This window comes from Hetaerina americana, unplaced genomic scaffold (assembly GCF_022747635.1).
Source record: "Hetaerina americana unplaced genomic scaffold, ioHetAmer1.1.p SCAF_4, whole genome shotgun sequence".
In the NCBI taxonomy this organism is placed as follows: Eukaryota; Metazoa; Arthropoda; class Insecta; order Odonata; family Calopterygidae; genus Hetaerina; species Hetaerina americana.
Genome location: NW_027286985.1, coordinates 94554584 through 94569943, shown reverse-complemented (window position 1 = coordinate 94569943; position 15360 = coordinate 94554584). Strand labels below are relative to the sequence as shown.

Below are 15360 nucleotides of genomic sequence, written 5' to 3'. Positions count from 1 at the left end.
AGGATTTACTAGAAGAGTACTGGGTGAATGTGATGAAAGGTCTCGCTAGTTAGGCCTCATTTAGAATATGCTGCTTGTATATGGGATCCTCAAGAAGCCGGATTGATTGCCGAATTGGATTCGCGTACAGCGTAGAGGAGCTAGATTTGTAAAACGTTTTTATGATAAACTTAGTTGCATATCCAAATTAATACAGGAGCTAGGCTGGGAATTACCCACAGAGCGAAGGTTAGATTACAGATTAAATCTCTCGCATTAATGGGAAGGATGTCTCTTTAGCTATGACGCTGAAAATATGTTATTAATCCGATCGTACTACGGTAGGAGATATCATGTCAAATGTAATCTTAGGGATTAAGTGTCGAACAGATAAATTTAAGATGTCATTGTTTCCACCAGAAGGGATCAGAATAACATTTTCCGACCGCGATAGGGATGATATTCGGGTCGAAATTAGTCTGGTGTGTACTCACCCCCTGCCCCACTACCTAGCGGTGGCTTGCAGGGTGCTGAAATAATTTTTTTTAATAAACAATTTGACTTTTCTATGCCTGTTAAGACATTTAGACAGCGATGGACATTATGGAGAGGAAACTATAGGGAGGTGGCCGAAGGATGATGGAAGGTACAAATGGATACATGGAACGACTAATAGAATCAAGTCTTTCGAAGGGGTGGAAGAAGAGAGAAGCCTAAGGGATGAGAAAAAAAGGACTGGCACATAATTGGATGTGCTCTGAGGCATAGGCGGAACAGGAGATCGGAAGGGCCACGACATATTGAATAACCAGAGGGATTACTCCGTCCCATCCCACATGCGATTTCAATGTCACTGCGTAATTGTCAAGAGTTGGGAGAGGAACAAATACGCCATTTAGTCGTCCTGTTATCCCGCAACTGGACCGGTACTCTGGAAGAAGGTATCGTATGTATTCAAGTAGTAGTTTTTAGGGGAGGCGACCGACAGCTAAGGTCATTTGCGCCATAGGGGATGGACAGGAAAGGATGAAGGGTGGAGAGAAACCCGGCGTCGGCATTAGCCTACTCTTTACGAAAGGCGCCAAGGGGTCCGCAGCTTAACGTCCCATCCGACGGACGCCGTACTCACTCAAAGTGCCCTCCACAAAGCACCTCAAGTAGGGATCGAGATACCTCTGAAAAATATTCAACACCGCCGGGATTTGAACCCGCGCCCTCAGGGTGGGAAGCCAGTACGTTAGCCCCCGCACCATCTCGATCCCCGTATGTATTCAATCTTCAAACACTGCCAGATAAAAGAGCGTTCAAAAATCTGTTTCTATTTGAATAAAGGAGAATATTGTAAATTAATAAAAACATTACCCAAATTAACAGGATGCAAAATGGTTTCTTAAGGTAATGAATTGGCTGGTTGTGTTTTGTAAGGAGAGATCGCTGTGCCGTTTGGTAGCTTTTGTCTTTCCAAAACCTACCTCAGCCGGTAGATTACCGATAGTGTTATATAATAAATATTTAAAAAATTGTGACTGAGAAATGTCACCAATTTACAGAAATTGTTCAACATACAATAATTATTGCAACGATTTGGACTGGTCCCAAAATAGGACACTTTTTGTAAAGCATCAGGACTAGAGCTTAAAATGTAAATAGATTTCATTGAATTCATGCAAGGAGAGATCGTGAGTGGGGTTCCCGCCTAGGTATTTAACTGAGTCAACACATTCCATTTCTGTGTCCCCAATGCAGTAGGCGTTCGGTTGGGGATTGCTCTTTTTCCAAAAATGTATGAATGCGCACTTTATTAAGTTTAATTCTAATTGCCAAGTGTCGCACCAGCGTTGTATAGCATTAAGGTCAGCCGATAAAGCTGCTGTGTTCTAAGGATCACGGATATCATAGTAACCCACTGCATCTTCGCAAATAAATCGTTTTTTTCGCACAATTTCATGAATTCAAGAATTTAATATGTTCCTGCAAGCGATTTAATGTGCAATTTAATTTTTCGCTCCTTGAGTGATTCCCGACCTAGATCCTCTAGTAATCTTGATATGCTCCTCAGGTTATCATAACAACGTTTCACGAATCTAGCTCTTCTTTGCTGAACGCGATCCAATTCGGCAATCAATCCAACTTCAGAGTATTGAATGTTTCCACATTTTAATTCCATCCAACTTGTGCTCATATTTTGAAATGGAGCGAACGCAAAAATGCAATAAATAAATGAAAATTACGTTTCGCAAAGGCTACCTCTTTGCACCTAAATTGTCTTGTTCTTAATGGGTTAAATATTCTTATTTCATCCCACTGTCCTTCAAACCGTCCATGAATCCTATAAACTAATCCTCCCGCTTACTTGAACATTGTCCCTGCCAACAAGATCGCCTCCTCCAGCGACATCACCCTACGACGCTCTCGCATTTACCATCTTCATCGAATTTCTCCTGAGAACTTTTGCCACTTCTTCTCAACACCTTTGAAAACGTTTTAGTACGAATAATTCTTATTCTCAGCAATGAAAATACTCCAAAAAGTGAGAAAGAATTGATTCCCATCTAAGAGTACGGTTTGGTGTCCAGCAAGCAACATCACTTCACTTACAGGCGATGCGCAGAGTAAGTAGATATTGAATGTTAGTGTGCAGGAGGGTTTACAGATACATTCAGAATATGGCATCGAGTTTTGCCGTGACTCATAAAAGGTTTCCACGATTTGAGCGCTGGATTCACGACGCTACAACCCACCACAAAACAAATTGATGGGTCATAAAAAAAGACAGTGAAATTCCTAAACGAATTAACTTTTTCATCTTCACTGGACGAATGTCTCTCTCGCAGTTTTAAACAATCGATATCAGTCCAGTTCCACTGTCATGGAGCGTACTTGAGATACGAGTTGCATTGCTTTTAGTGATACGTGTTGCATTGCTTTTAGTGACAAGTGCCCGCAACAAGACACAACATCCTGCTCAAAAAATTAAGTCCGAATATTTTCATAAATACTTCTATGACAAGAGGTTCCTCCGTCATAGAAATAAAATTTCAAAGGTGACTATGAAAATATAATTTCCATTCTTTACATTACAGCAACATATATATATATATATATATATATATATATATATATATATATATATATATATATATATATATATATATATATATATTCGAGCTGAAAAGTTCGTCAGAGCTTGTTTCTAAGCAACCTTACAATTCCAAACAAGTTTTTTTCTTTAAATTTATAAATGATTTTATTGTAATTCTGGGATATCACTTAAGTTCATTTCACCTTATTATCTAAGCTGAATTTAACATAAAATATTACTGTTTCCACCTAAAGAATACTGTGAAAATAATGCCAGATAACCACCTTTTAACGAATATATCTAAGTTATAAAAAGGCCAAATTTAATTTCGATCTGCATTACCGTTCGGAGAAATTTATTATTACCCCCATTGTACTACGGTAGGAGAAATCATTTCAATTAAATTAGAAAGATCAAGTGTGGGAAATTAAGAGAGGAAGGGAAAAATATTTCCCAGTTGGTCTCTTCCGGAGAAACGACTTTTTTTGATGAAATGGAATTTCAAAAAGTAAATTCAGCTGGTGGTTTAGAACAGATAGATTCAAAATGTCCACGAACTTCGAAGGAAATTCAATTTTTTTCCGCGAAGGATAAGAGATCAGACTAACATTGTCTGACCGCGGGTGGGGTGATATTTGGGTCAAAATTAGTCTGATCTGTGCTCACCCCCTGCCACACACACCCTAGCGGTGGCTTGCAGGGTACTACAATAACAAATAATAATCAAATTGCAATCAGACGTTCAAGTCGAATGGAATACAGACAAAATTCCAATTTAAGGAGATCGCCCATACAGCATTTCTAAGTGGAATAATCAAGAGGAAGACCGAAAGGGGGCTCTCTCAATCATATGAAGATAGACCACTTCCTGCTCGGAGTGCAAAGCGCGATCATACGCGCAGAAAGAGAGGAGATAATATCCCCCCGTTTGCCGACCCCACCATCCCATCCAACCCCGCCTCCATCTTGCGTTCGACAGCTGGGAGGAGCGAGAAACAAAATAATCGAACCTGCTGCATTGTTTCCCAAGGCCGAAGGGACTGCCGAGAGCCGCCCATTGAGGCAGGGCAGTGCCTCCGTTGGGAAATTCGGCACAGCTGCCGCCCCTGTGGGTTCCATCTCTCCCTCATATCCGCAGACACCTTCCTTTGCCACCCAGATGGGAAGAAGGTATTCCACCTATCCCTGAGCGAACACTTTCTAGATAAGCACGTGACACGTGGCTCGCGGTCGCCATAGAGGGCGTCGCTCGGGAAAACATAAATGTCCTTCTTCCCTCCAATGGTGGGGGGTGGGGCAGAAGAGGGTATGCGAAACACATAATTAATAATGCTCGAGAGCCTCGTTTTCTCGTGTCAGACGTACCGTGCCCCAACACGTGACGACGATGCAGAATGCACATTCACGGTCAATAGCTGATGGCAATTTTCCTTGAACTTCCCACTAAAATTTTCCCGAAAAGGCTACAACCTACAGGGAACACTGAGAAAAACTGTTGAAAATCACGTCCACTATCACTCCTCCAGAAGTTTGGATCAATGATTTTGAAATTATTACTGAGAAGAGTCAAACCTACATCATAGTAAACCAATCTTCAATTCATCGCACTTCCTGTCTGCCTTCATTTCATCCAAAATGCGTATTCTTCTTCACCTCGCCTGACCTTTTACGTCCTCCAGTCTTTCGTACATCACTGTCTCCGGAATTCGGAAAGTTAATGCTGCCCTTCATGCTCCCAAATTTTAACGGTCATGTTTAACTTCCTATTTCAGGACACACACACATCAGCTTTGTCTATGTCGCATGGATATTCAGCTCAAGCCTGCCATGCTCATTCTCTATCTCCCTCTTTCAAGCCTAACTGCCTTTTCCCGACAGGTTCCAGCTGAATGCCCCTATATCGCACTCCGACTTCGGAAGCTTCACTCATTTTTCCCGGTGACCGGACTGCCTTTTAGTGCACAAATCCTTCTCCTTGATCTCCTTTCGTCCCTTTCCTTTCCGTTTCTCCCTCCTCGACTCTTCTGTGGCAATATTGGCATGTGCCCAAAGCAAGACAATTTCTACTTTTAATTACCGTGACTTTATTGAACCTGCCACACACCATAAAGGTGGTGGCTTGCATGGTACCCGTTAACGTACATTCTCTCCGAAGTTCCCTTCCCTCTCCTTTTCTCATCACTCTGCTTCCTCATTCCTTAGTCAACTTCACATTCTTCAGCTCCAATCTCCTCCTCAAATTCATCACGTACCTATTATATATACATTATATTATACAGCTTCCCTTCCAGGTTACTAAGATTCACAAATACTGAAATTTCATATATATATATATATATATATATATATATATATATATATATATATATATATATAGAGAGAGAGAGAGAGAGAGCGAGAGCAGTATGACCTGAAGATGGCCGAAAGTTTCAACTATCTGAAATGTGAGTGTCCTTTTCCGCGTTATCTATTTTATTTTTGTGTTCTATGCTGCCGTCCAAATGGTATTTTGCTCTCGTGAGTGGTTCTACATCATCCATATATACATACATATATTTGTTTAAGGAAAAGGGATAAGAACACATTTAAACGAATGCAAAGGAGGTGAGAAAGGCGGAATCGAGCAGATCACAAGGATCTTTCGAATTGCCGGGCCGATATTCTAACCACTTGAACTACCGAGGAAACCTAATTTACACTGCAATATAGGGGGTTTATGCAGCCTTGTTCCCCGATTCTCTGACCAGAAAATGGCGTCAGGGAGCTCTTTCACCCACCAACGGAAAAATGGACGACACAATAGGAAAGGATAACAGGGAAAACAATCATACGAAGTCATTAAGGATAGGAAGAGTGCGTTTCGTGGCACGCATAGCCAGGAGACGAGCCATATTGGCCAAATGCACATTCACACACAAAAACCCACCATATGGTGAACAAATATTAATTCACATTGAAATAGATTTGAGGAAAAAGGGATAGGAACACATATAACAAACGAACACCAGCTCAATTCATTCAATCATTCAATTATTTCTTCATTTCTTCTTGCTTAAACATTCTTCGAAAACTGGGAATGTGAACCAATACATACCCTCGTACATTCCGACACGTAGAGGGGGGGGTGGGCGAGGGTGACTAACACCCAGAGACAATCTCGCTAACACCGAGAAATTCGAGCACTAGATACGGCGTGACCGCTCGCTGGATTAGGGGAAGTTCCAACGACCATCCCCAATCGCGTCCTCACCACCCCCCTACCGCCCCCCCAACCCTGTGCAGTCCGCTGGGAGTTTCCACGTGAGGGGAGTGTGGGTGGGGAGCGGTGCGGTGTCCTCCCTTTCCCTGATCACGCCACGTTTCCCCATCTTCCCTTTAAAAAAAATGCAAGATTATTTTTTCCCCATATCCTCGGATTTCGATTTAATAACGCTGCCCAGTGGTCGATAGATATTTCTTTTTTTCGCGAGGATGGACGACTAATCTGGACCGACGAAATACCCAAAGGGCGAATCGCCGCAAAGGAGGGGAGTCAACAAGGCCATGCAGCCACGGAAAGCGAGACGGATTATAAAAACGCACTAAATATCAGCAGGAATGGACAACGTTAGTTAAACGAGGGTTTTAGACCATAACTTTTGGGAAGATCGATTCAGATCGGAGCGATTAGACATTTGCGGCAATACACTTTTTGCCGTATTGATCACAAAATTAGCCACATCTTCTACACGTCCTGTCCTGAAAATTCTCGCCTGGGTAGCGGAACTAGTCACATTAATTTCACTTATCCATGTTAAGTATGCTGTCATTATTCATAATTATAAAATGAGAAGTGTTAGGAGAAAGAGAATCAGTTTCCAGCCGTGATTTTCGAGCTGTTATTTGGGGCATGCAGCAATGTTTCGTCCTGAATATCAATTATAGACTGCCTAGTCGGTTCTTGAATTGCACTTCCATACTGATAGTTCTCAGTTATTGGCGGGCTGAATAAACCTTAAATTATATTTCAACGGTTACGTAAAATAGCAGCACATCGTGGAACACCGAACGGGCCTAATTCGTAGCGCGTGGCAAGGACACCTGCTATCAAGGAGAGCTGGGGAACCTTATATTATTTTATGTTTTATATTATTAGCACTGAGAAATCTGGGCTATATAGGCGCGAGTACGGGGACCACCTTAGCGACCAAAACTGTTGGATTCTGGGAATTCATGATGCAATATTATCTCATAATGTATGCGCTCAACACCTTCAGTTTCCATCCTGGACTGTTCATCTTTCCCCGCGCTCGCGATTCCCCAAGCGATGAGCCCATCTGCTCATTAGTCGATATCCATTACGTCAGTGCCCCCAATGCTTTTCACGCCCACGGCACGCTGATGAAGAAGACCCAGCAGCGCGCCACACTGTGCCGCAGCCTTTAACTTCAGCCTCGTGTCTATAAAAAACGAGTCCTCAACCCTCGGCAAACCACCCACTCCGATTGAGCGGCTTACGTAATGTAGGACTGGGGTTGCCCCCACCCCCCACTCGCACTTATTTGGGGCGACAGTAAACACAAAAGCAGGGTAGAATAGACTAATGGATTAATTGTTCGACTGGAGGGTCATTGGTTCAAATCCGGGTTCTGCTGTAGGACAAGACCATTTGAATTAAAAGCTGTGTTATATTTCGGGTGCGGATCGTCGCGGGAAACCGAACGATGCTTCAGGAAAAGAATCTATGGCTACTTGCTACCCAGAGTAAATTCCACACGCCATACATAGAGGGAATACTACTACTATTACCAATCTTACCCATCGAAACCGACTTTCACAATGACACCTGGTGAGGGTCAAAGCAAAAAAATATAACATTTTTGGGCGCGTACCGACTTTCAGCAATGAGACTGGATTGAAGCAGACTCAACGCCGTAAAAAAAGTCAAGTCCGCAAGAGATAGTGCGGGAGATATCGATCCAAACAAGCGTATATCATGCGTCACATTTTTGGGGGGTTTCCAAGGGAAGACCCGCTTTCCCTGTGACCAAACAGACAGCCTGGCCGAGATAAGCGCCCGACGGTGGGAGCGCTGGCATGGAATTCCACTCCTTTGGCCCTTTCTTCTTCCCATACAGTCGCCCTTACCTTCTCTATCTCCTCGATAGTCCTCTTGAAAAAGTTGTTGGCGTCCCTCCCAATGGCGCTGAGGGCACCCATCGCCTCCCCGGTATCGAACCACGCCATGTCCGAAGCGAGAGGCGCTAGCCGAAGACCCGAGCGGAAGAGGCGATGGTCCGAAGCGAGGTCCCGGGTGGGTGCGTGTGCGGATAGGTGTGCACGTATGTGGATGAGGGCCGACTGATGGAATCGGAAGGTGGTGGAAGACGAACGAGGGGCCCTGGGAGAGGGGGGAGGTGTCTTTCTCCTTTGCCACCGCCCTAATTTTTGGCTCTCCTCTTCGTTTTATCAGGGGGAGAACAAACTGCGGTCAGGTCGATGTGGAATGGGGGGGTTTGGTGTTGCGGTAGGAACGAACACCGCCCTGATTGCGTTGGGGGATGTGCGCGGGAAGCGACACACGGCACATGAAGGAGACAGCACGCACACAAGGACACGCACTTCTCCCGAACGCCCCCCCGCCGCTAACACATCCAGAAACACCGACGGAGTGGCGCACACACACTCGAGGCAGGAATGGTGTGGAGTGCGTTTATTTCGATAGGCTTCGAGGCTATTGCCGGTTCTGTAGCTCACGCACCCTTAGACGGCGAGCCACCATCCCCTCACGAGGCTATGTCGACTCACGGCGGACAACCAAGGGCGAACATGGTGCTCCGGGGCGAAGGCGACGCACCTCTCGACAATCAACCCTCCGCGAGATACACAACAATGCTCCGAACACACGTGCTAGCACGCAACAATACACCCCGCGCCACACGTGCGAGCGCTGAAACAATCAATCCTCGTCGTCCTCAATTCATGCACCCCTTTCCGCCTCCTACACCCCTCGCTAGTCGCCCGTGCGGCCCTTGCTGCGCACGGAAAGCGCGACGAACGGAGAGCGCGCGGCGCCAACGACTGCGGAGGTCCCTGGGTGGTGCGGAATGAGACTGACAAACGCCTGGACGGGCTCGTTAGGTCCTCCCCTTCCCGCCCACCCCCTTGCCTATGTCCCTGCCTCTTCCCCCCCTCCAGCCCCAAGGCAGGACCGCGAAAAACCCCATCGCTGGCGGCGGGAGGGTAGGGGGAGGATTGCGTATTGCGCCGTCGCAGAGGGAGGCAGATGACGTAGGCAGTCCCCTCCCGCCTCAGGCATCGATGCAGGCCTTCACAGGTTTGGAGCGCTGCGCCGAGGAAAACATCGACATACATGCATCGGACCGTCGGTCAGGAGATTGACGCACCGAAACGTGAGGCAACAACACGGTGGCATTTTGAAAAAAATTCCAGCGTGTTTAGTACTTCGTGCTTATTATTAAATAGAAAAAGAACAATTTCCACCCGAACGCCTACTGCACCGGGAACACCGAAATGGAGAGTGCAGACTCATTTAAATAACTAGGCGTTACCCTCACTCACGTTCTCTCCTGGGTAAAACACATACGGTGAATAAGTGGACAAGCTAAAAAATATTAGAATTTATTTGAAGAGTACTTGGTAAATGTGATGAAAAGGTCAAAGAGAAATGTTATATGTCGTTGGTTAGGGCTCATTTAGAATATGCTGCTAGTATATGGGAACCCGGCGAAGTTGGATTAATTGCCGAATTGGATCGCGTGCAACGTAGAGGAGCTGGATTTGTAAAACGTTGTTATGATAAACTTAGTAGCGTATCCAAAATGTTACGAGTCGCTAGGCTGGGAATCACTAACCGAGCGAAGGCTAAATGGCAGATTGAAGCTCTTGCATAAATTGGAATGAGGTCTCTATAGCAGTGATGTTGAAAATGTATTATTATCCCCATCGTAATACGGCAGGAGAGATCAAGTAAATAAAATTAGAGAGATTAAATGTAGAATAGATAGATTTAATGAATAACTGATAGGAGATAGAAATGAATACTGACAAGGAGATAGATTTAAGATGCCATTTTTTCCACGAACGATGAGGGATAAGAATAACATTGTTCGACCGCGGAAGGGTCATGTTCGGGTAAAATTATTCTGGTATGTATTCACCCCATTCCACACACCCTGGCGGGGGCTTGCAGGGCATATGTAAATGTTAAAAAATAAATATATAAAGGACAATATTAGAAGTCTTACAAAGTCAATTTTCAAAGATCAAACCATTAACACAGTAATAATCGGTCGGTAGGTTTGGTAGGTAATGGTAGAGTTCACCCAATACTAAGCCCTATATGGCGTTTGAAATTCACACGCCAGGTTAAGGGGGGTCAGTTCCTTCCCCTGTGCCGGTTATGGTTTTCCGGGAATATCTGGTACCCGAAAAATCACACGGCTAGGGTGGAGTCGAGGATGCCCAGAGGCTTGCCCGGGAATCGAACCAGGGCCATTCGGTCAGTAGTCCAACAATCTCACCCTGGACTACCATGACCCACTTTCGAAGATCGTGGCATCGAAAATCCAAAAATGTATATGCTGTTGGCAATAGAAGTCTACCACCAGTATCTGTAAATTAATGGCACAGATATACTTATTCTCACGAAAAACTGATATAATGTGCGCCATCATATGTATAATGGAAGTAAAAACATAATAATAATATTAGAGCACTTAGCCGCATTTGCTCACATGATATTGAGCACTTCGGGAGAAAAACGAGAGGAAATCGCATAGTTTGAAAAAAATGCTTACTACTACTTAATACCAGCCAAAAACAATTAAGTGCATGTTTAGAAAAATCAATGACATCCTCTTAGTCCTTGAAAACTGGAATTAATTACAAATATATGTTTACGAACATTGCAAGAATGGAGGCTACATTACGTTTTGCATGTTATGATTAAAACATGAAGCAAGGTGACATATTACCTCGTGCGCAGTCACGATCCAACCTCCTTAGCCACAGAAGTTACGAACAAGGCAAGCCGTGCAAAAAAGCCTGGTGAAATTCGCGCGCTATTTCACTTTTTATGCATACTGACACTAAACACTTCTACACTTAAAACTGTTAGCCTCTGATAATACGATGACAAATTCGAGGGTAGGCTGAAAACTAATGCACACATGCTTGTAGACAACAAACAAAATGACCGATACCTGTGGCATGTGGAAGTAACATTCCCCCTCAACACACATGCGCAGGTTTGAGGTCGTTACATTCATCCAGTGTATTTTGAGAAGCTGAAGTATGGAGACGTGTTCTAGTGCTCGTAGCTCGTTGCAATCTTAATGTAGAGCGTGGGCTCTATTTTAGGGTTTCATTATATAATGTACGGCGCAGAAATATGGTCATTGAAGCAGGATAATAGGAGTAGATGGGAGGCTTTTGAAATGTGGGTGTGGAGCAGGATGGAGAAGGTGAAGTGGACAGAAAGGAATACAAATGAGGAAGTATTAGGGGTGGTCGGGAATAAGAGAGGGTTGATGGGAAATATCAAAAAGAGGCAAGAAAGATGGATTCTGTGCATATTGATTGGCGACGGGATGTTGAAGAATGTAATAAAGGGTAAAATGTTAGGGAAACGGGAAAGAGGCAGGAATAGGATATGGTTGTTGGACGGGATGAAGGGAGGAACATAGTATCAGAAATTGAAGAGGGGCTTAATGTAAGGTTGCAAATCGGATTGTGCTTTGTTAAGATAGACAAGGGATTTGTCGCTGTACCGTTTGGTAGCTTGTGTCTATAAAAAATCTTCCATAACCGGTCGATTATCGATGATAATATGAGACATTTTATTACAATCCACAGCCTTATTATAATTAGCATGAATCACATAGCTATGAGGGATAGGGTGACGAAAAGTAAACCCGTGGAGAGAATGGATTTTCGGTCCTTTGTCTACCGACATCTTAATTGCTGCCATTTCTCATGGGAATCGCAACACAGGACTTCTTATTTGGTTTGAGCACCGAACTTCTTTCGAATAACCTGTGGAACTTATTCGCCGGCGCGAAAGTGAGCGTGATTGCGGCTAATTCTGACGCTGGCGCAATATTAACCCCACCGAAATACCATTTCGTGAGTTGGTGACTCCTCCCTCCTTTCTGGCGTTCGGGAAAAACCGCGAGTATGGAACCAGTAATTTGTAGCCGTAGCTTGTTAGAATCCTGTACTTGCAAACGTACAAGTGTCGTACGCGACTGTTGCGTACCTGCCCGTGCTATGTTTTTCAAATGCCTTTCAATAATTGGAGCTTCTCGGTGGCTTCTTGAAATTTAGCTTCACTTACTTAAGCGTTGCTCCATGATTAACCCCTAAGCGCGGTTCTCAGTACGTGATATGTCTCAGTCGGCAGGCTTTATCCGCGAATCAACGTAAGCGGAACGCCCGCTCCGCTCCCTCGGTTTTGAATTATTTTCCATCTATACGCGCCATTGAATTTTTTTAATACCTAGTTGCCCTTGACCTCTTAGATAATAAGTCTTACTAATTGTTTTGCTTCGGATACATGAAAAGCCACTCTAATACGTAGATGTATATATAAATACCGTCGTTATGAGATAAGCGAGTTCTTTGCATTTACCCTTTGTCCTAAGATTCTCTTCGCCTTTATAGCTCGACATGATCTCCCTATCTTATTTCTCTGGAACCATTCGTGTATCATTCTTTCTTTTTGTTTCGTCATAACAGTTGCGAGGGCAAAAGGCCTCATCACCATCTATACTCTCATGTTGTTAGATTTCTTTCTTGAGGAAGTGAAGTAAGAAAGCCATGTATATAATAACACCCGCAATGGCTTCCAAAAGGGATTCTGTTTTTTTTTTGAGTGGAGATAATATAGAGAATTAAGTTGAACACCAGGACGGAGAAATAGAAGTTGGAGTATTGGATGTGATAGTGCAAGTTCAATTTAAGATTGGTCGAGAGGCACTTCGTTGAAAAGATACGGCCGACCGGGAAGAAGTCCAGGCCTCAAAGATGATGTCAGGTGTGCTCCGAATGAGGTGAAAGGAGGAACACAGTGAACTGGTGCCCCGACTGCAAGGCAAGCCTATATTTAGAGGATTGTTTCAAATTATTTCTCACAACACTGAACTTTTAGATAGGAGGATCGAAACTTAAAGGCGAATAAATAAGTGAAAATATAAAATATAACCAAAGTAAAATTTTTACTAAATATAATAAGCATTTTAAAAATTAGGTATTTTCTTTTCAAAATTTTAGAATGAATATTTGAAAACATAATAATTATTTTCAACATTCCTGCAACAGGGAGATTTTTTAGAAAAATTAAATGCCGCAGTGAGGTCCAAGCATTTAAATACCGGCTTGAGGGTTTAACGCTTAACTTTTGTTTACCATAAACGCTAGTATGACAGTGGTAACTTATAATGCACGTGTGGCATTATTTTTCATTTCATTATTCTTATCGTCAAATGCAACATCATTCTAGGATGAGGTGCAGTAGACCAAGGGTAGAACGGGTCCGGGTTCGATTCCCGGGCAAGCCTCCCTGAGCCTCCTTCAGCTCCACCCAAGTTTTTAGATTTTTCGGTTACCAGATCTCCTGGGAACCACAGTTGGAACAGAGAAAGGAACCCCCCCCCCCTCTCAACCAAATATGTGCATTTCACACGCCGTACAGGGTTAACACTTGACATCACCTACCAAACTGACCTTCGGGTTGATTATTGTGCTTAAGGTTTTATTATTCCTGAGAGCATGTACAAGTCTCACGTGGAATTTTGAATTCGTTAATTCATCCGTGACCTCAGGTTCGTCTTTCACGTAAATGACGCTATACAAGGTTTGTCCCAAAAGTAGTACGACTTATTGTTTCCCAGATATATGGACAGACGGGCGGTGTTTCCTCTGGCTGTATTATAGGGAGGGGAGTCTCAGGAAAGGCTGGAGCCCGGTGGCAGTTGGCTCCCAGCATTTGCGGAGTAAGGATCGTTCGTTTGCGAAACCTCTATACCGTAACTTTGTTACGCTCCGTCATGAACCAGTCATTGGAACAGCACTACAACATCAAATTTTGCGTGAACCTGGGCAAAACCGGGAAAGAGACTCGTGACATGCTCAAGGCAGCTCATGGTGATAACAGCATGGGTAAATTAGGTGTTTTCGAGCGGCACCAGTTGTTTCTCAAGAGTAGAGAAGACATTGAAGACGCACCACGTTCAGAACACCCTTCGACCTCAGAAAATGAAGAAAATACAGCAATAGTTAAGGCTTTGTTGGATAGGGATCGCATATTAAGTGGTTCATGATAACCTTGCTTCCCTAAAAGTGATGAGCATCGACTTGTGACCGCAAACATGGGCATGAGAAAGGTGCGAGCAAAGTTGATGCCGCGAGTACTCTCGGACGAGCAAAAGGAAACTCGCGCGCGGATCTGCCAAGAGCCTCTCTACCATGTGAGTGAGCATCCAAAGTTTCTTCTTCAAACTTCTTCCTCTTCCCCCGCCCCAAATCCGTGCTGAAAGGACGTCACCACGACTCGGTGGAAGCGTTACCACAGGCCGTGATGAAGGAGCTTAACATCATTCCGGGCGCCGCCTTCCAGAAAGCGTAAGAGGCGTGGAAAACCCGCTTGCAGCAGTGGGTAGACGCATAAGGGTGCTACTTCGAGGAATTTTGAGTGAATATATCAATCCTGGCAATAATTTTATTTAATCCACTCAGTCCTACAACTTTTTGGACGGACCTGGTATACATAATTCACGATACGACAGGTGATAATTGAACACGTGAACTGTTTCAATCAATCATGTTTGGATCGTTTGGTGTCGTAACTTTAAAACTATGTTCATCATTTTATACGACTGACACCTTTCCCAGAGTTATAAACTCAGAACCATGCGATTTTCCTTCGTCTTCAGTATGTACGAGAGCTGTCCGAAAAGTAAAATCCGTTATGCTATAAAAAAATACACTGGAATAGACACAGAAAATTCATTATTTTCATCTCAAAACTACATATCTCTACTATTTCATACACATTCACCAAACAGATTTAAACATTTTTTCATATCTCTGAACTAGTTTTTCACATTCCTTCAGCATATATATTCTGCCGCTTGACGATGGCTTCTTGCAATTCCTAACATTGCAGTCGTGTTTCCATGCAACGGAGTCCGAGAATTCAGCGGAAAACTTTCTAAATATTTCGGATATCGTATAACGCCGGTTTTCACGAACTTTTTCATTCATTTTCCGGCGAAGTTCATCGTTCACCATAGACGGGC

General features: G+C 43.8%; 1 protein-coding gene across 5 annotated transcripts in view; it reads right to left on the bottom strand.

Annotated features, from left to right (window-relative positions):
* LOC139691918 (polycystin-1-like protein 3) overlaps positions 1-15360 on the bottom strand; it is a 154185-nt gene that overhangs the window by 57923 nt on the left and 80902 nt on the right. For 3 of the 5 annotated variants that reach the window (XM_071589859.1, XM_071589860.1, XM_071589861.1), the window contains exon 1: positions 8189-9128. The exons of the other annotated variants lie outside the window; for them this stretch is intronic. In XM_071589859.1, the coding sequence (XP_071445960.1) occupies positions 8189-8287 (99 nt within the window). In that variant the 5' untranslated portion in view covers positions 8288-9128. Of the gene's footprint in view, positions 1-8188; positions 9129-15360 lie in introns of those variants that run through there. 5 annotated transcript variants of the gene reach the window in all.